The 26,650-nt window shown below is 39.1% G+C and overlaps 1 protein-coding gene across 1 annotated transcript; it reads right to left on the bottom strand.

Annotated features, from left to right (window-relative positions):
• Window positions 1–34: 34 nt before the first annotated feature.
• EIF4E (eukaryotic translation initiation factor 4E) lies at window positions 35–26,211 on the bottom strand. Its single transcript, XM_062574196.1, has 7 exons — window positions 26,117–26,211; window positions 15,373–15,479; window positions 14,032–14,127; window positions 12,070–12,133; window positions 9,949–10,062; window positions 7,276–7,415; window positions 35–5,368 (listed from the first exon to the last, which is right to left on the bottom strand). The coding sequence occupies exons 1-7, from the start codon at window positions 26,132–26,134 to the stop codon at window positions 5,254–5,256; spliced, it is 654 nt and encodes a 217-aa protein (XP_062430180.1). The 5' UTR covers window positions 26,135–26,211; the 3' UTR covers window positions 35–5,253.
• Between the last annotated feature and the right edge of the window lie 439 nt (window positions 26,212–26,650).

Below are 26,650 nucleotides of genomic sequence, written 5' to 3'. Positions count from 1 at the left end.
TCAATATCCCATACACAGTCATGAAGCTGAGACATTCAAATTCTCAGAAGCTTTATTTCCAATCAAGCTACAAAGTAGTACCTTTGAATTTCCTATATTCTCCGCATATTTGCATGGCTCAGGGTAAGATGCACTAAGATAACTACCCCATATATACAAAGGAAGATAAGGCTTCATCAAAAAACTTGCTCATTCAAAGAGTGCCAAAGCTCACTTACGAGGTTAGCTCCAACTCATTGATAACATTTAATGATTTTATGTTAAACATGTTTTTAACATAAGGAAAAAAGACTGACCTAAACTCCCTAGTGTAAGCAAAATCCCAAAATCCATTAGTGTTGTTCATGCAAAGAAATATTTTAGAAATAAAATCAGTTTTATTTTCTACCTTGAAAAGAGTCCTTTTGCTTTATGATATATATATATAAACACATTCAAGCACAATTTTCCACATCATCATACTTATATGGCTATAGATAAAATACTGACAGTCCCTCAGTCTCTGACATTAGCAACACTTGTAATTCCACACAGTACCAGTGACCAAAAAAGCAGTGACTAGACCATATAATTTCTCCCCTTTTTATTAAAAAAAATAGAGCTTGGAAGAGATCAGAATTTAGAAAGTGAAGGTCAGGAAGTCATAAACCGCACAAATTCTTGGTTCAGTTTATCACAGGCCCAGCACTAGCAGGCAATGAAAAAACAACTTTGTTTAGTAGGCAATAGATACAGACAGACTTCAGCTAAGATGTTCTTATATTTATGGCATCACACAGGCTAATGCTAAGGAGCATAACAATTGTCATGTGCTCAGCCACAACTCACATATTGCTCTGGAGACGAGGATCTGCTTTATTTCAAATCCAAAGGCCAGCAGGGCATCCCACAGTCTTTTGGAAAAGTGCCAGAGAGCCACCAGGCAAGAGCAGTAACCATGAGTTTTACTGTATAAGAAAGAATCTAAGTGCTTATTACAGGCTTTGCTGCAGTGCCAGAGCCAGACAAGTTCCAGTAGAACACAAGCTCCTTCTGAGCTAGAGGGCAATAATACTATTCAAGCAGCTATACTGGCAAATGTTCCTTCAAGAACAAAAAGAAAAGGCTTCAAAATTCATAAGCTTCAGGAGCTTTGAAGTAATAGCAGAGGTGTACCAGGTGCACTGCATAGCTAAGACTCTGGAGCTGGCTCCACTGAGCTGCTTGCTCAGATGCTCTGCACTCTCATCCTTCTAGTCTGGATAGACAGGTAGGAAATGCCTTGAAATGGTCAGGTATGAACTCCTGCTTTTGATGTCCTTTTTATTTGCTTTATCCATTTCTTAGCAGGTAGCAGGGAAAAGGAGAGGAAGAGAGCTCACATACATGCAGAAAATAGAATTAATCTAAAATAAAACTACTAAAGTAAACTGTTGCAACAGTGTTTCCAAACAGGACATCTTGGCCAATATGGAAAGGCACAAATTCTGTAGAGGAGCTTTATTGTAAGACTCAATTAAAACCTAGTCAAAAAACTGTAGAATTGATTATTTGAGAGAAATGAACTGACAGGAATTCATGTAAAACCACAGAGCTAGATGGTCAGAAAGCTATGTGTTTGGCTGAGGCCAGCCATTTAGTTCAGTACTTCTGCACAGAACATTCTTTAAAATCTAAGTTTACAAGCATCAGACCCAGCCTTAAAAATAGAGGTCCTCAGAAACAAGGGAGTTTACATCGGAGATCTTAACACTACTAAGATGATCCATGCCACTTTACTACATTGAAATGCAATGCTTTCTTTGCTTTTAGTAAGGCTGAAATTAAGTCCAGAATATTTTTTCAAGCATTTCTGTAGGAAAGATTCCATTAAGTAGGATGGAAGTTCTGAATTCAGTCCAAGCTTTGCTACAAACTACTCTTCCAAGTTCCCAGAATTTGGGTAACTCAAAAAAATTAGTTTCCTGAACTAGAAACAGCCTGAAACACAGACAGTGACAATGCAGCAGGACAAATAAAAAGGGACAATCAGAAAGCACTGCACAGACTTAGAGTACACCCCAAATTTGTTAACCAATACTTCCTTGTCTTTCTCCCCTTCTTCACAGGCTGTGTTTTGACACATTCTTACACCTCTGAGCACAGCATCAGTTTCTGCTTTGTCTTCTTCCCACACAGGCTTTGTTCCATTTAAGAACACTCCAGAACAGAAGCTTCAAACCATTATTCTTTAGTCATCTTAGGCTTACTAAAATACCATCACCACTTTGACAATGGCTACATCCCCCTGGCTGGAAGCTTAGTTACATGTATTAACTATATGTAATTACAACTAGAGAATTAAATTTAATATGTTCCACTGTTTTCCTTCTTACAATCCTGTGGCCATTTTATTAATATGCAGAATGGAAAGCTCTTAGCTTCCTTCCACACTAAGAACAAAAACTACACCATTATAATCAGGACAACATGGAGTATGCTGCCTCAAGTGATTCACAAGTTGAAGATAAACTCATGGTCAGTTGTTTCTTTGAGCAATGAATTCAAGGCACAGGTGAGGTATTTGATATAACAAGTATGTAATTAAATTTTCACTCAACTCTCCCAGAACCAACATTTATCTGAGCAGCGAAGAGCCACAAATCAACCTACTGGAAATTTTCACATTACAGTGCAAGTCAGTCACAAGTTACTTGGTCTGCTTAAGTTAGTTCAGGCTCAAGATAAGAGACCAACACCAACTCTTCTAGCAAACCATCTGCTGCTACCCTGAATGATGCTCTGTTCAGTCTTTCACTGAAATTAAATACAAAAGCAATACTACCTACTTCTCCCAACAGCACTCAATTTAATCTCAAAGCTCTTTATAAGGCCAGCATTACACACACTTTTCAACTTTACTATGCTGATTTTTAGTGAGCCTTGCTCCAGTGCTCCCAAGTTACATATACCTAGACAATCTTGTCTTACCACTCAGGAGATTAATTTATCTTTACTTTTTCATAAGTATAGATATTACCAATTTAGGAGATATGCATATGTATCCTATATATACACACAGTTTATTAGGAATTGGCAAAGCCATTATAAACATTGCTCAACTTGAGACTGATGATACTGAAGTAGTTCAGAGAAATTTAGTTTGAGAAGCTTACTTCAATTGAAAAGAACTATTTCAAGCAGTTAAGTTGGCAAATGGCAGAGATAAATACAGTCTACTACAGACAGTCCTATTAAAGAAAACCAGACTTGATTTGCACACTACAGAATTAGGACAGGCAGCCAATTACACCACAATCGACAGAAACCAGAATACAAACAGCCTCATAGTTCTCTCCACCTCCAACTAATCCTAGTTAACAACCAACACTGAAACAGTGTCATCAGATGCCTTCAAAGGCTTCATTTAAATGGACAAAGGATCCAGAACAATGTAATACCATTTTGGTGTAATGTACACAAAATGTACACAAAAGTATAAGTCCATCTCTGCACACAGAAACACGTAAGCACCTCAGTCAGTCAGATTATAAAAGCCTGATTCAACTGAGGCTGTATTACCTGAGACTAAACTTCCTTTAAGGGGTTACCACTTAAAAGATCAAAAAACACAGTGAACATCTGCCTTAAAGTTTGACTGAAGGCTAAACAGCCCTGGCAAGACCTTAAAGGATCTCATACACAAAAGATCAAGAAATTAACAATACATTATTGATTTGCCTTATGTTCTACTTTTAGAGCATAATGAAAAAAAAATCTTATGCTGCACTCAAACCAAAAAGTTAAACTCACTAGACCTCCTCAAATTTTTTCCCAAACCAGCAAGCCAAGCTAATCCACAATGCCATAATTTTCAAGCCAATAAAAAAAGTTTCATTTTCTTACAAGATGCACCTAATAACAGACCACTTAGTTCTTGACATCCTTTCATTTTATAGCTGTCTCTAATGCACTTTACTTGTAATTCATATAGCAAGTGTATATTTAAAGTACTTCAGAGCTTTTACTGTAGTTCCCACCTGAAACCAGAGAGCTTTCTATGTACCTTTGAACTTCTCAGTTGGTGTTCACTAAAGTCAAGAAAAAAAAGCACAAAGCATAATCAGTTGCACCAGCCACTAAGAAAAAACAGTAGCCACATCAACATAATTTCACTTTGATGAAGGGTGCTAACTAAAAGATTTATTAAAAGTTTTACTAAAACTATAGCTCCAGACTTGATCTTCTTAGAAAACACACTACAATAGAAGCCACAGTAGAGACTGCCTTGTCACAAGTACAAATACTTGCTGTACAGATGGAGAAATAAAAGGACAAATCTAGTTGTCTAAAAGACAATTCACTGTACACATTTTATTTACAGTTTTGTACACTGTCTTAATATGAATGGGACCGCTTTTCTACTTGAGCCATTTTAACCAAAGCAAAATAACCTAAGTAATACAAAGTGTTAAAATACAGCATAAGATACAAAAACAGACATACTATTTCTAGTAAGGAATGTAAATTATGGTGTTACATTAAAAAAATCCACAATTATGTTTAGGAAATCACAAACAGATCACTGATTTGACTGAAATGCATAAATTTGTAGCAAAGCTTTGATGTTACAAAAAAACCAAAAGCTTACCAAAGAATGCACAAAATTAATGTTTATTCCACCTTTGTCATATTCCCAGATTCTTCACCAATGTTACATGAGCAAAAACAACTGAAATCAAAATATCACTAATGTTATCAAATAGGGAAAACAAATAAATTAATCTAGCAGCCATCAGCATAGGTTACAGCAAAGATGATGCTGTATAAAAAAATTGCTAGAAAACTGTATGCACCATACTCTTTCCAAACCAGCAAAATGTTACTGCATACAATGCAAATATAAAACAGAATAATTTCCTGCAGGTACAGAAATGCAACTTTTTCTGAATACTGTGGATAAACGAATGGTTTTTTTTTTTTTTTTTGTAAGAGTAATGTTTCTACCAAGCTATTACAGAGTGGGCCAGGAAATCTTTTATGGATTTAGGGATGGGGGGAGGTGAAGTGTACTGACATTCTGATTGGTAATGGTTACTTCAGCCAAAATAGAAAAAATTGAACACAGAAGTACAAGACAAAGGCAAATGAGACTTCTCACAAATCTTAGCAACATTTAGATGGAAATCAAATTTAAATGTAGTCCACTCTGCTTTTGAAGAGGCTTTGGTTCAGCTCCCAAATCTCGATTGCTTGACGCAGTCTCCTATGAAAGAATACTCAGAAGGTGTCTTCTTAAACAACAAACCTATTTTTAGTGGTGGAGCCGCTCTTAGTAGCTGTGTCTGCATGGGACTGATAACCAATCACTATCTTTGGAGGAAGTCCTAATCTTTCCTTGTATACTCTCCTAAGAAAAAAAAGAGAAATAGAACAGTTTAAGCAGAGCTCTTAAAGAGATTAGTAAGAGGACACCTACTTTTGGATCTGCTAACATCTTAAGAAAGAATAGTTGCCTATTTAGAAACAACTTTGCAGGTGTGAATAAAGGACACTACACAGGATCTTGCTAGCTTGTATCAAAATCAGCACACACTGCTGTATGAAAGCAGCTTAACAAAACAGGACAAAGTCTTGCCAAAAAATAATTACTAGGCCTACATAAAAGTAGAACAGATTCTATTGCATTCATGTGGATATCATTAATATCAGCAAGTTATATTCCCACATAGAGCAACAAAACAGCTACAAGGAAGTCGTGGTCTATCATTTCAGGAGTGCTGAGATGGTAATCTGAACCATTTAAAGTAGCAATTCCCTAGAACACAGTAAGTTTTATCATCACAAGCTTCAGTTGCACAGACTAACTAGATGTCTTTAACTATACACGGAAAGCAGCCTTTGGCCAATTCCTTAAAGGCAGATCCCACTAGATTCACTATGGTACTCCGTGTAGACACACGCTGCTCCTTCTTGGTACAGGACAAGCAAGATGCAAACTACCAACGAGCTAAATAAATTTGTTGCCAATCTTAACCTACCCTGACCATGATGTGGCAGTTTACAGAGCAGTCCAAATTTTAAAATTTAACAGTAAAATGAAAGCTTGATGTAGTTTGACAGTCATGTCAGTGTGGCAGCATACAGTTAGACTGAAAATAGTCAGATTACCAAAAGGTTATTGTGTCAGTTTGACAAATCTTAATTTTTACTGTTGTCTGATGAAGTCCTCTTAGATCCTTTGTTAACAGTTAATGTCATTCTAACAATGCACTCTGCCTAAGTTTGACAAAGTTATTCTTTACTAGTAAAGAGTACGTACCACAGTTCAGCATGTCTGTCTATCACTCACCTTCCAAGTCAGAAAAAAATACTGTACAGAAATTAAATTGCTACTGTAAGAAAGTCAGACCCCAATGAATTCATAATGGCCTAGCTGAGAAATGTGTTAGAGAGCCATCCAGTAAGTGAGAAGTGTTAGCAAACTATGCCCGACAGTTAACATTTAGCCTAAAACAGATGTGCTAAGCTGGGAAGACAAATCAAAAATATTCAAGCAGCCTTCAGTAACTGAACAGTAATTTCAAAGCATCAGTACTACAGCAGAAAGTCTTCTGGCTTTCGCAATGCTTGCTAACTAGCAGACAATAGCACTGTTTTCCCTAGCATAGACTCATGGTAAGTTGAGATGACTATTTCCTCTTACCAGAATGAAGACTGTAACATGCTATTACTCTTGTCAAATCCATGAAACTCAGCAGTTTGTTTTGTATTTAAGCAGAGACAAGAGGGTAGAAAAACCCATCTGTGGAGTTTTATAACACATCACTTATCCAGCCTACTTTCAAGTACAAAAGCATTCTTGTGGGCTTAATTTACAGTACCTTTCCTCCCTTACATGTAAGCACCACCACTTTCCTTAGAATAAGCTTACCAATGCCATACAGGTACTGAATATCTCTACAAATTGGCAAGCTGCAACAGAATCCGTATTACTTAGAGGCTGCTTAAAACATCTCATTCTGAAATGAAAAGCTTTTGCCAGGATTTGCATTCAATTTTCCATTACACAAACTGCAAGTGTAGTACACAGAAATTACTAACATAAATACACACAAGAATGCAAGCAATTCTGTACTGGATTACTTGAACTTCAGATACAGCTCTGTTCTCCTGACTACTTTTGCTAAAAGTATGTTTTCTTGTACCCAAAAATCTCTATGAAGATTCAGCATGGAGTCTTGCATCATGTAAACTGTCCTTAAAAGCAATATTACATTTCATATATTTATGCAAGACATCAATCACACTACTTACCCTATATGCGTAACAGCATCCCTGTTTTCACATTCAGTTGTCCATATTGCTATTTTATCACCCTTAGTTCTAACGTTAACAACAGCACCACATACATCATCACTGTAGTCATCAAACGACTCCCCAATAAGGCACAGCAGCTACAAAATAAAGATTGATCATTAAAAGGTATCAGTTCAAAGTCAGAACCCAGCTCCATCCAGAAGGCTTCAGTGTCCATAAAGCATTGAGGACTATTATATTTTACTGCTTATAGCCAACTGCCATACAGCAATAATCTCCTGTTTATCAAAGTATCTTTTGAGTATTTGAAATGCGGTAAGTGAATGTAAACTCAGTTACAGTAGATTTTCCTCCAATTTGAGTTTCATTTTTTTCTGCCTTCTGTCCTGGCAGCTGCAATCATTAAGTTGGTCATTTATGTAGTGTCTCCCCCACCATAAAATCTAAAAACATGTAAAAATAATACTTAATAAATTTATTCTTCTTTCTAAAGTATACTTAACACATAGGTAACAAATTTTAAGGTTTGTCTAACAGGTTCTTTCTAGCTAATGAATGTAAAGAACTATTGGTGCAGTATATATCAGCTACATAGATCTGACCTCAGTTCTGAAGTAAATCAATCTGGAGACAAATCAGGTTGTAACTTAAATATAAGGGTATTTAATGAAATGTTACTTTCTGTCAACACATTTAGAAAGCTTGAGAGTTCCCACAGACTCAGAAGTGAAAATCTGTTATCAAAACTAGTACTGCAATTGGGGGAAAATCTCATATTAGTCATCCAACAGGTCTCTAGAAGTTTTGAAATGGCATTGGTAGTACACCTCAGGAATCTCAGATTAAATTAGGTCACATCCCTGTACAATATGCACACTGTGAAATGAGTGTTTAAAACCTTTAACCTTAGATTTGTATATTAATGAGTAATTTCAATATTCAAAACAGAACTTCTTGTAGAAATTTCTTGTCTATTCTGTACAAAAAAATCCTTCTGCACGTTAAAGTACTCACTTAAAAATGGAAGCCCGTTTACTTCATTTGCACTGTACATGTCAAAAGTGATTCTGAAAAAAATTAATCTAGTGGCAGCACATTTCATATTTGGAAATTCAACACTTTCTTGCAACATTTTGAACAAAGCAAGTCTTTCAGTATCACTGACAGCTGCAAGGGCTGACTTCATCACGGAAATACAAAATGGACAATGTGTGCTACTGAATAAATCAAGTATAATTAGACATACTTTAAACAATATACTCAACTACAGAATGTACACATTCACTGAGTAATGAAAACCATAAATGTTTAAGCTCAAGCCACAGAGAAGCATTTAAAATACCACTGGTCAACACACTTACTATAGATACAGGCAAAGAGGGCTACCATGCTCAACATCAAAGGCAAGCACATCTTTAATGAGCTCTACATAACACACACAAGGGAAAGTCACTCAAATCAAGTTTACAGTCCAGAATGGTAAAGATTGATAAGTTGCAGTAAAAGTTTGTTTCACAGGAGACTGGAAATGGAATATGCTTTTGATTTTTATTGGAAAAAGCTGGTTACAAAGAACTGCTGGTATTAAAAGCAACAATTGTTTTAGTGCATATATGACACTGGTGTTTGGGTTCTCTATCATTATTTGCTTAAGTCTGTCTACGTGCTTTCCAAGTCATATGAAATAGCTCCAGAGAATTAAAAAGACTCACATAAGCATTTAGATGGGGAGGTCAAACGAAAATAGTACAGTCTGTTTACTCATGGGCAGTCACATTACCTGGCAGTATAATGCCCATCATCCTTTCCTTAAGGAGTTTCAACAGTAGAAAGAACCTAAAAATACCCTGACAAGGGCTGTAGTATTTTGGATACCTCCACTTTGATATCCACGAGTCATTTTGCCCTCTAAGAGGTAGAATGCTTCTCGTCTCTCAAAAAAGCAGGGTAAAAAAGCAAAATCAGATTTGGTAAGATTGTTTTGCGTTGTACTGCCTGCAACCCAGATCACTTAAATTCAGATCACTAGCATCTTCAGGCTGTCTTGAGTTGGCTTCTAGACAATACAGTTCTATCCTTTTGCACAACACATTTACTGCAATCCATATCATCTCTACAAGCATATCTAAGATAAAAAATCTATTCTAAAAACTAACAGCAATGGGAAAAGTAAGAATTTCTGTAGTGTACAGAAAGACTATTATTACTCTGTTAGGGTAAGTACAAGAAGAATAAAATGGAATCTGGAAGACTTGCTAAAATAAAATCTAATCCTGAGAACTGTTCACTTCTAAGAACAAATAGAATATAGAAGTGTGAATAAGATGTTACACTTAACTAGTTAAGATAAATGTGGGTGTTATGTTCAAGACAAAGCATTATTTTCCAGTAGTTCTACAGCTATGCCCAGCACACTCCACAATAAAGGTTAATTGGTCCTGTAGAATTATTCCTATTTCTGCCCTTTATAAGGAAGTATTCAATGGCATACAGCTATAGTAAACTTCACTACTGAAAAGAGTTTCAGATACAGCTTGTCAGCCAGAATATAAAGGACAGTTGATGCTGTCAGTAGTTCAGTCTGTAGCACACAGGAAGAACATACCAATTTAAACGTTAAATATAAATGTAGAATTCTTAAGTTGCAACTTATAAGGTCATAGTGCTTACTGTCTCTAGCCAGAAGCGATCAAGGTCACTTCGTCTCTGCTGTTTGTTTAGTGTGATTAGCCACCGTCCTCCTCGCTTATTTTTTTCATCTTCCCACATTGGTTCAATTCCATCCTGCAAAGCACAGTAAAAAAATAAATTGTTTTGTATTTCTTAAAGGATAATCAAAAGACAAGTGATATCTGAAGCAGATACTTAAAGAAAAAAAGTATAGTTTAAGATGCATACCTGTCCAGAAATAGTCTCATACTAAAGTGGCACTTTAAACTGTTTGAAAAGTTTGAGTTTTTATTTCTAGAAAGAACTAAAACTCAAGGAGTTTTGGCTACAGAATACTCCATAAAAAAAAAAAAATGAGAAGAGGAAAAGTTAAACATCCATTGAACATTCACTTTGTACTCTACAAAACTAGATAAAATCAGTTACATTGAGACATTGTTCTGAGTTTTGGTCTCAGTGCAACTTTGACCAAGTGCTCCATTTGCACGTGAAGTAGGAATGTCCTTCTTGAGAAGACTTCACTGAAGCAGACACCCTGGCAGCCTACCTCAACAGCCTCCTGCACAAGTAGGGGGAGAATATGTTTTTTGAACTGCCAGAACCAAACCCCCCAAAACAAACAAACAAACAAACAAAAAACAACTCCACAAACACCATTTAGAAGCAAGTTGCATTCCGATTCTTTTATCAATGGTCCTGCACAGAACTGAGGCAGCAAAGAAGCCAGCTGCAACTCCCATATCCACCAATTAGGCTGCACTTTAGATGGTTAACTTTTTTTTTTTTTTTTTTTTAATGACTCTTCTCTAGACAAAAGAACTCAGGTAAGAAATGTCTTAATGGTAGTTTCTTGAAGGGCTACACTACAGAACTTCAGCCAAAAACTGAGTGCTTAGTAACATGCAGGACAGAAGTAGTGTCAGCTCACTTTCTCAAATTTAAAATCCTCACAGGCAGCTGCAGAGTTCAAACTACTTCATCACCTTTAGAGGAACTCTTACGAGATCAAGACTGAAGGACAACAAGAGATCTCAAAAGCCTGCAGCAGATGCCATTTCTATACCTTTTCCATGCATTTAAATAATAAATTCTTGCTGACGGACAATAAATCAATGGCGGAAAACATACAGGTACTCAGAGGAATTTGAAATTCAGTCAAAAACATTTTACAACACATTTAGAAATAACCATAATTCATATATATCAACCTCTGAAGGACCTGTGACTTCTTTAGGTTTTACTACTATAACTCTTTAGGCACATAAAATACTGCTACCTTCTCAAAGCTAAGTATTACAGAGCCTCTTTATTGGTTAAAGTTGCTACAAGTCATGTATGCAGCCTACTGAAGAGTCCCAGCCATTGGCTATGTTACAGGAGCAAAGGAAGAAGCAGACATTGGTACTTAACGGGATTATTCAAGTATCTAAATCCAAACAGAACCCGTATGTTAGAAGCACTTGGGAGAGGTCAGGATTTAAACTTAGGGCTCCAGATTGGCTCACCTCTCCAAATAAGAGGCAAGATTTCACATTTCTCCTTAACATCAACTATTAGCAGACTTGAATGCTAAACTACCTTCCTCAGTAAGCTTAAAGTGCAAGTCTTGGATACAGTTTCTTATTTCACATGTAAGGAACCACAGCACTTAACTGAGGTAAACCTGAGGTTGTATTATAGGTGTTTTCGTGCACCTAGTTAATACTGTTCCTAAAGAATAATAGTGGAGACCTCTGAAGTCCCCCAAGGAGCTTCCAAGACATTTTAACTGCTTTCATGTCACACCAAATGACAGAGCTGGAAAATCTTTCCCATTAAAAAAAAAAAAAAGACAAACTCAGTTTGCACAAACATCTCAAAGCCAAAATGAAGACAAACATAGCATCAGGTAACACACTTTACAGACAGGGTGCTTTTAAAGCAAATAGTTGCTAGTTCTGAAAATGCATGTAACAGTCTGATTTTCAGATGACTTGTGCTTGAGACTAAAAATTAACACTTTCAGGCCATTTACAACTGCACTGCTAAATATATGAAGCAAAATATTTAGACAGTGTCTCACTTAGCCAGGAAACTACCCATCAACATCCCAAACTAAAGAAAAAAGGTTAGCAAGCATACCTTAAAGAGCGAGTAGTCACAACCAGGCATTAAATTACTAGAGAGCTGGATATGGTTGTATAAACTATTGGAGGAAAAAAGCAGGATTAAAAACTAAGCATTATTTTGGGTTACAAACTTTACAAATTTAATATATATAACCAAATACAAAGATTAAAACAACATTAAAGTTACTTTAGAAGTAACCCTATTACCTATGTATTTTTCAGCAGTACAAAAAAGCATTACTTTGATATATTTTAGGTTTAAAGAAACAGAACAGAAACTAGCTTATGAGTATATGCTGGGTTCCTATACTACAGTATATTCCAGAAATCTCACTGCTTCTTTTAAACCTTGTTATAAATAAAAGTCACTAAAAGCATACCTCAAACTTTCATGGTGGCAAATAAAGTTGTAAGATTGTACATGTGCTCTATATACATATGTGTATATACACATAGAATAAGGATAATGGTGTCTATTTCTAAGGCTTTTCTTTCTACAAAGAGATTAAGAGGACTAATTCAACTTCATCATTTAATATAACATTCAAAGGTTGAGGGCTGCAGGCCTCCTCTTTAAGACTGAAATATGGATTCAAAGCGCAAGAACAGAAAACTGAAAGAATGTAAAATATATGCTATGTCCAGAATTAAACTCAGCCCTAGGCAATTTAGAGCATAAAAGTTAAAGGAGTGAGCAGTGTCCTTCTGTGGCATAGTCCAACCAGGATTAGTTCCAACATTGGAATCTATTCTAACAACTAGAGATCAGGCACAGGAATTCAAGTGAGATCTACCAACTTCACTCCAAGTTCATCTTAATTTTAGCAATTTCTCCCTGAAAACATATCTACTTCCCACTCTGACCACAGTTGTATAACTTCAAGTGGTTATGATTGATTTAATGCCTTCACTGGGAACATCTAGGTTAAGCACTTAATTATCCAGTCAGGTTCTGGTTATGTGAACTCAGACCTATCATTAACCAACTCTAATAACAAGCTTCAAACAATTTAGTCTCCCATCAAATACTTCCAGGCTGCAAAGTACAGTTCATTGTCACCGCATAGCTGGAATACAGAAGCTGGTTACAAAAACAGAACTCTACTCCCCTCCAATGACTGCACAGATAAAACACCTGTCCAACACCTTTGGCAACTCTTATTTCTTCCCTGTTGGTACCAATAGGACTGACAGGTCTTGTTTCCCCACACTTGGGGAGACTATCCCCAATTTAGTGCTCAGATCCAAAAGAAGGTATGCAACAAAAATAATCTTCACAACTCTACCACTCAATGCAGCATGTTACACTAACATTTTCTTCATATACCCATCATTATGGCAGTCAAAATCTTTCAGGTAAGCCATCTGAATTCAACTGAAGCTAATCTTTGGCTCAAACAGCAAGAACAAAGCCTTAGAAGGAGGCCTGTGCCTTCCAATCTCATAGCTTTTGCAGACCTTCAATTCAGAACAAAACAGCTTCCTCCGTAACCTCTAATGAAGTTCCTTCAAGGATGCTTAATTTTCCATCATCCTCCCAAGTACTATGCTCCAGACTCAGGCATTCTCACATATCTGAAGCAAGTCAGCTGTCTGGGACAATTTAATCAAGTAGAGAAATTTGGGACCCAGGATGTGACTATCAGTTGCTCCGAGCATTTACAAATTCATGTTAGTATCAGATAGCAACTGCATGAATACAATTTTCTACATCTGTCGTGTACGTATAATTATAAGCAGTGTTAATAGCAAAACATGTTTCAAACTATGAAGAACTGCTTTAACTCAAATGTTGCATATTCTGTGAGAGTATGAAGAATGGGGGTCTTAGACTTCACCTTCAACTTTGTAAACAAATTTAAAATCACAAGCTTGAAAGCTGCAGTTAAGGGAGCATCTTTACATTTTCTGACTTTAGCATAGACTTCACCAATATGCACTAGGATTATTATGTGGATTAAAAACATTTACTTACGCCCAAAAATCTTCAACAGTATCAAACTTTGAGATCAGACGAAGATTTGCTTGCCAAGTTTTGCTCTTGTCATTTTTAAAAAACCAGAGTGCCCATCTAAAAAAAGATGTAGAATAATAGCATATGAAAATGATATATTAAAAATAAAATGTTGCATTAGAAATTACACCCAAACTAATTATATCAATAGATCTATTTAGATATAATAGTAAAATAAATACTAGCATAGAAATCTACTTTCAAATCCAGAGAAACTGTGAGAAATTCACTTAAATCTGATTCTCAAACCTACAATATTTGTGTTCAGTTAAAAGAACTGTGGGACACTTGATCAATCCATTTAGATAAGTATTTAAAATACTTCTGAAAGATCAATTCCAAGTCTCTAAAATACCAAGCTGCACACATTTCTACTTGTTGCTATTTGCAAGCTGCTATTTTGTACCCCAGACACTGATTACAGTCTAAAATAACGCCAACTATTCAAACTGGGAGCACAGCTCCCTTTCCAGTAATTTCTTTGTAAAGGTTACAAAAGCTGATTTCCTCAGGTAAGCCCAAAACCAATACATAATATGAAGCTTTCCCAAGCATTCACGTAGTAGAACATAAGTTTAAAAAGGGAAGCTATTTTAACCTTACAAATGGCAATCTTTGTAACTATATCAACTTCTAAATTCTATTTCATGTTAAATCTGTATGCGTGAAAGCCAGACTACGAGAAAGTTTCTCACAGTTCTCAACACTATCTCCACTAAACAGAAATTTCAAAATAGAGCATAAACTGAATCATTACACACTTGGAATGAACAGAGGAGATATTCTTTGTGGATCTAAAGAACATCACTTAAATTGCTGGAATGAGATATCTGATGAAGCATTTAACCAATTAAGCTTCTCTCATTTTGACAGTTTCAGTACTACTGAGATCCCATAAATTAGAACTTGAGTTTTTTTTCTTCTCACAGGATAGTATTTAAGAAGTTGCCAAGTATCAGTCTATTGTTTTGAGATCTTTCCTGGCATTTCAGATCTAGTTTTAAAAGTTTATTATTTTCCAATGCAGTCCATTTCTCCAAATGCAGAATTTGCCTTGTGAAAATTTACAAGAGATCAACTTCTATAACACCACTACTTGAACAGGCTCTAAATTACAGCATGATTAAATTCTATTTCCTCTACAATTTCATTCATGGTAAAAATCTCAAAGCCCATTGAGAGACCACAAAATACTGCAAGAAAAGGTAAGTAAGTTTTTTTTTTTTTTTAAAAAAAAGCATCTGTAAAGCTATAAGCATACTGGATTTCTTTTAAGAATTATCATACTTCCATACTATTTACCTGTTTTGTAGTGGATGCTTAATATACTGTTCAGGGCTGGCAACCTCCTGACTAGGTGCTGGCTCAGTTTTCTCCTCTTCTGAAGGCTGAGGATTGGGAGTGGTTTCCTGTTTGAAGAAAACAGTTATTAAACTACTTTAATAAAATTGAGAAGGAACAAATTAAGTTCTTTGAAGTAACTTTAAGAAGGCTAAAACTAAGAGTTCCTCTAATTCATTTTGGATTATGAGGCTGAATGCCTCAAAGAAGTACAGTATTTGCATCCCTTTGTTCATCAGCATCCCGACAGCTCTTTGGTAATAACTGCAGGAATTCATTCGGTGCTGTTCGTTGATTTGCTTCCTGTGTAAGTTTCTAGCATGCTTTAACTTTCATATTGTTTTGAAACAGTTCTGAAAGGTATTTCAGGAATACATTATATGCTGTATTATTTAGAAAATGAAACTCCCCAAACTGTAATCATTCCAGAAGAGAAATACCAACTACTTGTTGACCTATTTCTGACAAAACATAATTGAAAACAAATATACAGCCCACGTTTATTTAGAAGATTAATGTGTTACTACAAATCTGAGACATGAATAGAACTCTCAGGTCTATAATCAGCTGGCAGCTAAAACAGATTCCAAACTGAACTAAGCTTTAATTATACATATAGTTTACTGCAGATTACACTGATCCCAAGCATCGCTTTCCAAATCAGTTCAGAAAGTGCTAGAGACAAATATACTTTAACACAAACTGACATAATATATTCCCATTGCATGTGAACCCCTCAAGCTTGTCATTTGGTTCTAAAAGCCACTGTGTCAGGTTTGAAATTCTAATGCCATTCCTTCAAACCAGGAAACACAAAGCTTTATTATGAGGCCAAATGTTCCCTCTAGTTACCACCATCTCTCCCTAATTTGCAATTCTTGCTAGAATATTGCAGGAACAAGGAATGAAGACATTAATTCTCCACACCAAAAAGTCTATACAGCTGACTTTGCAAAGAAACAGCACTTCAGTGATACAAATAAGTGCTAACTACAACAGACCCAAATACTCTAGATATCCCTAAATGCAGCAATACAAAACAGTACTCAAAATTGAGTTTAGGTTTTGTGGTCTTAAAAGCAAGACAAAAAGTGGAGTAAGATATGCTGAGTGATGCAATTAATGGAACAGCTTACTCAAATCCTCCAAATTACTTAGTTCATCAACACCTAAGCTACTGAGGAGTAGAATGGATCTGAAGTGCTAACAAATACTTCCTGGCATTCACAATGCCAGCTGTCCACCTTTTCTGGTAACATCTAAAGATCTGACTCAATAGACATTTTCCTCCTATAATCAATTTTATTAAGCATTATATTCCATTTTATTTAAGGAATTCCATCATTATGCTCAAGAATAATCAAATATGCTTTAGTTTAACAGTTCACCTAGTAAAGTTCTCAGCTCAAACATTAAAAATGTTACATCAAATTGAACAGTGCTTTCACATGCTACCATGTTCAGAGGAAAGACTAAAACAAGAAGGCTTAACGTTTACTTTGTTCAAGGGGCAGGTAGTACAATTTTTCCTGTTTTTCAGAAAGTGTTTAGTTTTTTTAAGAAGAGTCCAATAAGGAACATAGACTCTTAAACATTGCACACTGCTGTGGATTTGTCAGTCAAACCTTGTTCAGTGCAACACTAAATATAAGCAGTTCTGCAAAAAACCTTAAACAATACCTGCAAAAAAAAAAAAAATCAAGTTCTACCCAGAATAAAATCTCTCATGTTAGCCCCATCTGTTTTTAATTTAATACAATTAAAAATACACTTAAGAACTCCACAGAACAAACTAAGACTGTCAGTGCACAAAGGTTGTCAAATATACCGAACATTTCAATATATCCTCCTCCAGCTTTTAACTTCCTGTATTACATGACAGAATGGCCAAAACGTTCACATAATGACAACTCAAGTTTTGCTCCTCAAGGACTTCTCATAATAAGATAAGTTAGAGAAATATTTCATTTGCAAGCACAAAAAACAAGGATGCAGTCAATATTTCGAAAATTAACAATCAAGCACTAGATATAGTGATAATGTTTGCTTTTATTCACAATACACTACAGTTGTGACACTTAGCATTTACAGTTGATTTACAAAGACTACTACACTAAAGATCTTGAACATTAAATAAATTCCTGATGAATGCAGAGTATTACAATCTGGAAAACTGTTACAAAAGTTAATTCTATTGAGCATATCATTGTCATGGTACTTCTGAAAGGACAAGTGCAAAATTTCCAAGCAAATACAGGGCTACTAAAAAAGGCACTTTCACAAATCTTTAATATGAGAAGACATTAGAACGGATCAAGGCAGCATGTGCATACAACTAGAAACACGCAATGAGCCTCAGTATCTGCCCAGTGTACCAACAGCTCCCATTCTTAAAGGCAACTAACTGATATTTGAAGACCTTACCTGGCCAAATGGAAGACATCTGACTGCACAAAATGTTTCTGTTAGGCCACCACATCAACAAGCAGCTTATATTTTGGAAGCTATGCAGCAATAATGAAACTCAGCTTAACCATTATTTCAAGCTGCTGTCCAAAACCATGTGTGACAACTCATTCAAAGGACTAGCTATCATCTTGACACAGGACAAAACTCCCCTCAAACTAATCCAATAGCAAGAGATTTTTCATCACAAGGCTGGCCATCAAGGATAAGCTCAGCTGTACAGGCTATAACAAATTTGGAAAAAGGCACTAAGCTGGAAGTAGAGCTTTCTACCACAAAATCATCTTCTAGTTATTTTCAGAACGAAGTTTAAAGCAGTTTGTTCATTACCTTTTATTTCCCCACTGTCATCATGGAAAAAAAAAAAGGACCAGCACTCAAGGTAAGCCCATTTTCTTTTTTAGCTTGTTAATTTTACCAACTCATTTCTTTTAATCTCACTTAGAATCATAATCATAGATTCAGTAAGGTTGGAAGGGGCCTCTGGAGATCATCTAGTCCAACCTCCCTGCTCAGCAGGGTCACCTACAGCATGGCAGACAGGGCTGCATCCAGGCAGGCCTTGAAGATCTCCACAGAAGGAGACTCCACAGCCTCTCTGGGGCAACCTGTGCCAGGGCTCTGTCACTCTCACAGGGAAGAAATCCCCCCTCACACTCAGGCAGAACTTCCTGTGCTTCAGTTTCTGCCCATTGCCTCTTGTCCTGTCACACGGGACAACTGACAAGAGTTTGTCCCCGTCCCCTTGACACCCTCCCTTCAGGTACTTGTACACATGGATAAGATCCCCCCTCAGGCTTCTCTTCCCCAGGCTGAAGAGGCCCAGCTCTCACAGCCGTTCCTCATAGGGCAGGTGCTCCAGCCCTCTGATCATCTTTGTAGCCCTGCGCTGGACTCTCTCCAGTAGCCCCATGTCTCTCTTGGACTGGGGAGCTCAGAACTGGACACAGTACTCAAAATGAGGCCTCCCCAGGGCTGGGTAGAGGGGCAGGATCACCTCCCTCCACCTGCTGGCAACACTCTTCCTAATGCACCCTAATGCACCTAATGCACAAGGGCACATTGCTGGCTCATGGTCAACTCGTCATCCACCAGCACTCCCAGGTCCTTCTCGGCAGAGCTGCTCTCCAGAAGGTCAGCCCCCAGCTTGCACTGGTGCCTAGGGTTATTTCTCCCTAGGTGCAGGACTCTGCACTTGCCCTTGTTGAACCTCAGGAGGTTCCTCTCCGCCCAGCTCTCCAGCCTGCCCAGGGCTCTCTGAATGGCAGCACAGCCCTCAGGTGTGTCAGCCGCTCCTCCCAGCTTGGTCTCATCAAGAAACTTGCTGAGGAGGCACTCTGTCCCCTCATCCAGGTCACTGAGGAAGAAGCTGAACAGGATGGGACACAGTACTGAGCCCTGGGGGATGCCACTAGCCACAGGCCTCCAACTAGACTCTGCGCCACTAATGACCATCCTCGGAGCTCTGCCTTCCAAGCCAGTTCTCAATCCACCTCACTGTCCACTTGTCTAACCCACACTTCCCGAGCTTCTCTAGGAGAATGTTATGGGAGACAATGTCCAAAGCCTTGCTGAAGTCAAGGTACACAACATCCACTGCTCTGCCCTCATCTACCCACCCAGTCATTCCATCAGAGAAGGCTATCAGGTTGGTTAAGCAGGATTTCCCCTTGGTGAATCCATGCTGGCTACTCCTGATCACCTTTTCCTCCATGTCTGGAGATGACATCCAGAAGGAGCTGTTCCTTCACCTTTCCAGGGATGGAGGTGAGGCTGGCCGGCCTATAGTTGCCTGGATCCTTCTTCTTGCCCTTCTTGAAGACTGGAGTGACATTGGCTTTCTTCCACTCCTCAGTCACCTCTCCAGTTCTTCATGACTTTTCAAAGATGATGGAGAGCGGCCTGGCAACAACATCCGCCAGCTCCCTCAGTACCCGTGGGTGCATCCCATCTGGGCCCATGGATTTGTGGATGTCCAGCCTGCCCGGCGGTCTCTAATCCTATCCTCCTCAACCAAAGCAAAGTCTTCCCTTCTCCAGACTCTCTCTCTCTCTCACATCCAGGCTCTGGGATTCCTGAGAGCTGCCTTTAGCAGTGAAGACTGAAGCAAAGCAGGCATTCAGTAATTTTGCCTTCTCTGTATCCCTTGTCACCAGGGCCCCCACCCGAACTTCTCACTATTCTAACCATCACACCAAAGTATTTACACAGTAAAGCATTTCTCATCATTAATCAAACACAAAGCAAGTTCACTAACCATAAATTCAAAGTCCATTTCTGATATCCAGCTACTGAAATCCTACACCAAACTACAAGTATGCAACAAGCCCGTTATAGAAGTTTCTATAAATATCACATCAATTAAAGTTTTACCAATCACACAGTGAAATTTTCCAATTGTTATACAAAGGCCAGACTGTTTCCCATAGCAGTTTATGGACTGTCAAATTTAAAGTCTCTTGCAACACTTTAGTATAATTAATGTATTCTTTAATCTAAAATTCACTTGGAGCTTACTATTCAGCTAAACTATCACTATATTTGCTGCTTTTTAAATAGATATAACAGGGTAGTATTACCGGCTAAACCAAAAGGCTTCATATGGCCAGTCCTATTCCTTATACACCACACAGCGTGTAATTGCAAGTGACTTTATTTAGTACCCACATACTTTTTGATGTAGGAATCAACTTGCAGAAGTCTATGAAACATTTGCCTGCTCAGCATTTGACTATATGTATCTGCACATTACCTGGATTCTGACACTCGGGGATTTAATTGGTGTTGTTATTCTTTCTCCTCAGTACATTATGACCAACATAGAAGGTGTGCATGTCACCAACACAGGAAATAAATAGCACCTACAGTAAAAACTGATTAATCAGGTTTGAGTATTTACGAGCAGAGCTAGCTTGACAGGTTTCTCAGAGTGTTTTCAGATGCTGCCCATCCCACATGCACATCACTTAACAGCCTACAGAAGATGTTTAGGAAGTCCAGCTGAGGGGAGTAGTAACATATTAGGTCCCAAAAGGGCATAACTATCACTATTACACATTCTGGACGAAAAGGTAGAAAATCCACTTGTGGAAGAAGCTTCCAAAGTTTTCTTCAACTAAGTCAAAATAAGCTAATCTGACAGTTTCTACCTTCTTCTTTAGGGTTTCCAACAGAATGTGAAAAAATACATTTTCCAGCTACAACATGTCTAGGGATAAAAAGAATGTAATTTATATCCTGGTGCCCATGCTTCTTGCCAATAACTATTACTACACTAAAACTAGAGTAACAACTTAATGTACAAGAGTCAAGAGCTCTTTATCTGAATAAAGTGTTTTGGACAAAAAAAGGGGGGGGGGGCCTTACACACACCCACAAGGAAATGTTACATGCTATAATAAAACAAAGCAAATGATTTGTTCCTTTGGTTGGCAGGGATTCAAGAACTGATATGCAAGTCTGAGTAGTGAACAAATACATGGAGGTAAAAACCATATAAAGCAGAACAGAGGTACCAATAGCCACCTGTTACAAATTATCCAGCATTACACAGGTTTCTAGACAGCAGGATAGAGAAAAAATTTCTAGAAAAAGGCCAAGTATCCAAACAGCATATGTACAACTCAGAACAGCATAGATCTTTAGAAAAGTGTTTACTATTAGAATACAAACACAGGACATTTCAGTTGAGTGACAGCCCACAAAATTAGAATAGAAATGCAACACATTTGCAGGAGGACAGTTCTCAGAACAAGAGATTGAATTAGAATAGTCATACACTTCCTCCAATGTTTGGATTTTTTTTTTTTTTGGGGGGGGGGAGAAGTGAGGAGAGGATGGGGCAGCATGCTGGCTTTTACTCATAACTTCTAAAGAACTGAAGAATATTTACAGCTCTTGATTTCTGAAACAATGGTTACATACACTTAACTGGTAGATTTCAAGATTTAAGTCACAACCTTACAACTAGAATTAGTTAAAAAAAAACCCACTTTCATAGCCATTTTTCCTAGCTACATAAGCAGACTGCCCTCATGCTACCATACCTCATGTTCACAAAAGTTATCCACACTATGCTGCTGCCATTAATACTGGAACATGAAATCTACACACAGGTTAAAACAAGCTTCAAATCTAACATTCCAAGTTCTAAGATACCCAGACAAGAAAACAAAGACTTCCAAAGAGCTGTTGAGAACCAGGGCAGCTCAGACGACTTCAAGGGACACAGAACACCTAATATTTAATTCCTGCCCTGCCCCCCACCAGGAGGTAGAAAAGCCCCTTTAACTATTGAGAGTTTGAAATACTTTGAGCTGCTCTTCCACCTAAGCACAATATTTTATCTCCTCAGCTGAAAATTTAAGACACTTCCAGTCTTCAGAAATTTAAAACAAGTTTAATGAACACATGTTTAAGAGTTCAGACTTCAATTACAAAAAATTATAAAGTATTGGACATACCAGTGGTATAATTACTGAAAAGCATGCAATGCATATTTTCTTGTATTCAATACATCTGAATTTATAAGAGTGCTATTTAAAAGACTATTAAACAGGTGTCCGTCACATTTAGATAAAACATTACAGTTGCAGTCTGCCTTATATTTACTGTATAAAAATCAAGGAAAAACGTCATTTTTAAGCAGTTAAAAATGCTTATATAAGACACTAATCTGTAGACAACAAAATTCCATGCATTTAGTACCTTAACAATAAGAACATTTTAAAAAGGACCAAGTTCTAGGACTTTAGGTGAATGTTAGTTAAAGTCTCTTCAATCCTTTAACCTTCACTTCCGAGTACCGTTTGAAAAAAATGAAAGACAGGTTTCATCTGACTCAGGAAGAGTCCCTTGAATTCACTTTTAAATGCTGTACATTAAGCTCTCTACATACATCCTTCATTTGATTCTTTCCTCTGTTGTCTTAAAGCTCACATTGATCAGTATGATGCTGCCAAGATGCTCACATTTTCCCATTTTCCCAGGTAGCACAGTACCTGGAGCTCATACTATTAGACTCAGTCTCATATGTTATTTCTATGGACTAGCTTGATATAAACCTCAAATTTATTTTACATGCTATGTGAAATGTGTTTTCTTAAAATCCTTTCAGAAAAAATGTTTCTCTCACATAACAGGTCTACTCATCTCCTCAAAAAAGAAACATTGAGATGTCTAGCATCTTCCTCCTTTTAAAACTTTAGAAGTTTCCTATTAAGTCAGAAAGGTAATTTACAATTAGAACGGCAGCTTACAGTAGAAAGTCTCAATTATTAAACAGCTTTTGAGACACATTTATATCCTACTTTTCAGGAAAAGGCAATGAACAAACAACCAAGTTCACAATACCACATTTCACCTGCATATCTTAACTTTAGAACGTGGAGTTAAAGTCACAAAATTGTATTTGTGTAAATATAAGGATAACTCCCAGGAAGCATAAAACCTAAAGAACTACAATGCCCATTTCCTGGTTAATCGATGAAGGATCAGATGCTCACATAGAATTTACTTTCACACACTTCCTAGTTATGGTAGCTATGGTCTTTCCTTAGCCAAATTTTAAAGTTACCTTTGGTAAACTATTGTTTACTAAACCATTACTATTGGTTTTGTTATTGACTTTGTGGACTTTTATACACTGTCATCTGATCACATTCAATCCTCAAAGGCTCCAAAAGTGACCACATACTAATCTCTGAAATACAGGCACTCCTGCACGTTCTGGCCAATTCAGACAAAACAGTTTTATAAGAGAAGCTATCTGAATAGCTATCTGAATAAACTGACAGTTTTAACCTTTCAGTTTTGCAGAGGCTTGAGTTTTTTTCTGCAGTGGAAGTGTGACTCCCAGTAGAACAGGTTTATCTTTACTTATGACACGCTTGCATTTCTTAGTAACTTCCACGGAAGTCTTTGGAGTACCCCTACCTGAAATTTCCAAATTCTCAGGTAGTTCTAAGAACGCTTTTCCATCCTCTCAACATTTAAAACATGTATAGTATATTAGAGAACAAGGAGGTATCAGAAAAAGCATTGACTTCAGTAGTATCTCACGTCAATGAATGTTCTTGTGTGTTTTGCATTGCCTAAGATTCATTTCCAAACTAGGGAAGCAACACTAAAAGTTATCTACTATTTTGGCAGAGGCAAAAAGGGGTATCTGACATTTTTTTCCTTCATTCTATAGCTTATTTCCCTCTTTAAATATAAGGAACAGTGAAGCAAGGTTACTTTTCAGTTATGTAAAATACTTACTGCAAAGTAACTCTTACTGCAAGATGTTTACTAAACCAACACATCTCTTCAAACCTAGATCCAGACTTTGAAGGTCAGCAACAGAAAGGCTTCCATATGATCAAAAAGTAATCCAACCCCTAACTACACATACAACTATACTACTCAACCACAAATCACGCACTATTTTTACAATGACAACCATCTATGATTTCAGTCACTACATAAGCTCAAATTTAAGCTTAGGTAAAAGTGAGTCACCTAAGAGTAAAAATATAAAACAGGTATTATTTAATGCATTTGAAAATAACCAGGCATAGTTGATTTTGCTTCATGCTTAATCGACAACAAAACAGTCAACATCAGTGTTACTTAAACTGTCATAGGTACTACCTAGTCTTCCACTGAGTCAGTAAGAACTGTGTCACTCTAAGTTAAATCAGATTTGGGAACTAATTCTACTAGAAAATGCAAAGTGACAAAATAAATTCTTTATTTTTGTCTAAATTAGGCCCCAGATCTAGTTCAACATGCAACCACACAAACAAGAAACAACAATGGAAGGAATAGTGCGAGGACAGGCTTATGCCAGCACTGCAGCAAAGAGCCACAAAATCATGCCTTTAGTGTCATTTCAACTTCCAGTGGCTATCAGTATTACAAATAATTTATCACATCTGCCAAGCCCCTGATGATCATAAAACACAAAACACAAAGCTCTCATCTTCAGAAATACGGGCTTAAGCTTAGGAAAAAAAATAGACATCAGAAGCAAAAATAAGTGTTTGAGACTGGCTGAAGAACATGGGAAACATGGGAAAGCTGCTGCTGGTGCTCCAGCTAACTGTCTAACAATCTATGTTTTATCTCCATGATACCTGAATGTGTACAACTAGACTGACAACTACCAGACCATCTCCAGCTCTGCTTCAATTATTTAAGGAAGTGCCAGTTGGGACAAAAATTAAGAAACATTGTGCAGTTTCATAAACACAACTTAACAGAGAGGAAAGTGTTCAAGCATTTTACAGAAATGACCCTACAGAAAGGGTTAATAAAGATACGATTTTGATCCAGAAAGGCAACATCAGCCAGACAAAAAGACAGTAGTGTCTGCATCACATCTGGAATCTTAGCAGCCACATTGTTTTTCTTATTTCAATTGCCTAAACCTAGAGTAACATATCCACTAAGTTAGAGATACTCACCCCTCCCCAGGTTAGAGATTGTGTATGGCCTAAGCACAAGGTATTTTCACCGCGAGCTTGGAAATACTAGGGCTGCCGCGAAACTAAGCCTTTACGACTCCTGAATCGCCATCGGGGTGCGCGCACGCATCCTGGCGGGGGACGAGCTGAAGTGACAGGAAAAGTCCCAACTCGCCGGCGCCTGGCGGCGGAAAGCAACATGGCCACCCCCACCGCGCCACATGAGCCGAGCGCGGCCAGGAGCCGCCTGCCAGGCGGCCGGGACGGCTCCGCGGGGCCCGTCGCCGCCGCTCCTCCTCTCCTCCCCTGCCGGGGCCCCGGGAGGGCGGCGAGGTCACGGGCGGCGCGGAGCCGCGGCCGCACAATAGGCGCCACGGCGGCGGCGAGCGCCGCTAACGCGCAGGCCGCGCGCGCCCCCCGCCCAACGGCCGGCCCGTTTCCCACGCACCGCTGACGGCACAGTCCCAACGGCGCGGACGGCGCGCGCGCGCGCAGCGCCGCCACCGCCCCCTTTCCCCCCCCCCCTCGCCCGCCCAGCCCGGCCCCGCCGCGCCGCGCAGGCCGGCACCTCCCTTCCCCCTCCCCCGCCCCGTCCCCGTGCGTGCGCTCCTCGCCGGCCCCATCGCCCGCGCCCCGGCGCCCATCGGCCGCCCGCCTCGCTTCCCGCCGCCGCCGCCCAGCGCCCGCCGCCGCCGCCGCGCCGGGTGGCGCGGGCAGGGGGAGGCGGGCGGAGGGGAGAGGCAGAGGAAGGGAGGAGAAAGGCGGGCGGGAGAAGGCAATGAGACACTCACCGGTTCCACAGTCGCCATCTTAGATCGATCTGATCGCACAAGCGCTGCGGGGAGGGGAAGGGGCGGATAAAAAAGGCAGGTTCAAACCCGGTTGGCTGCCCGGCGGTCACGTGCGCCGGGCGGCCGTTTGGGCGGGGGAGGGGAGGCTCCAGCGTTCGGGCCGCGGGGAGGGAGGGGCGCGGCGCGGCGCCTGCTGGGAGCTGTAGGCGCTGCGCGCGGAGGAGGCCGGGAGTCCTTCCCACCGCCTCTCGCGGGCGAGGCGCGGCCACGTGGGGAGGAAGAGGCGGGCGCGAGGCGGGCGCTGACCCCTAGCGGCCGCGCTGGCGCGATGCGCGGGGCTGCGGGGCGCCGCCCGCCCGCGCGCACAATGCGCCGCGCGGCGCCGTCCCGTGATGCTGTGGGGCGGCGCGCGGCGGCCGTTGGCGGCGGGCCGTTAGTGGCGGCGCGCCGGGCGGCAGCCCTCGCTTTAAATTAACGGTGGCCTCGCCGCGGCGCGGCGCCAAGCGTTTCGCACCCGTCCGTAGGCAGTGCGGG

This window comes from Rhea pennata, chromosome 4, assembly GCF_028389875.1.
Source record: "Rhea pennata isolate bPtePen1 chromosome 4, bPtePen1.pri, whole genome shotgun sequence".
Classification (NCBI taxonomy): Eukaryota; Metazoa; Chordata; class Aves; order Rheiformes; family Rheidae; genus Rhea; species Rhea pennata.
The sequence above is the reverse complement of the archived record's forward strand: the minus strand, read 5'-3'. Positions and strand labels throughout refer to the sequence as shown.

Bases quoted from the DNA above. Each gene is read 5' to 3' on its own strand.
- EIF4E (XM_062574196.1), bottom strand. The intron at 10,063-12,069 runs GTATGCTTGCTA...TGTGCTTTGCAG, and splicing joins GTGACTACTCGCTCTTTAAG to GATGGAATTGAACCAATGTG. The intron at 5,369-7,275 runs GTAAGTAGTGTG...TTTTTTTCTTAG, and splicing joins GATGCTGTTACGCATATAGG to GAGAGTATACAAGGAAAGAT.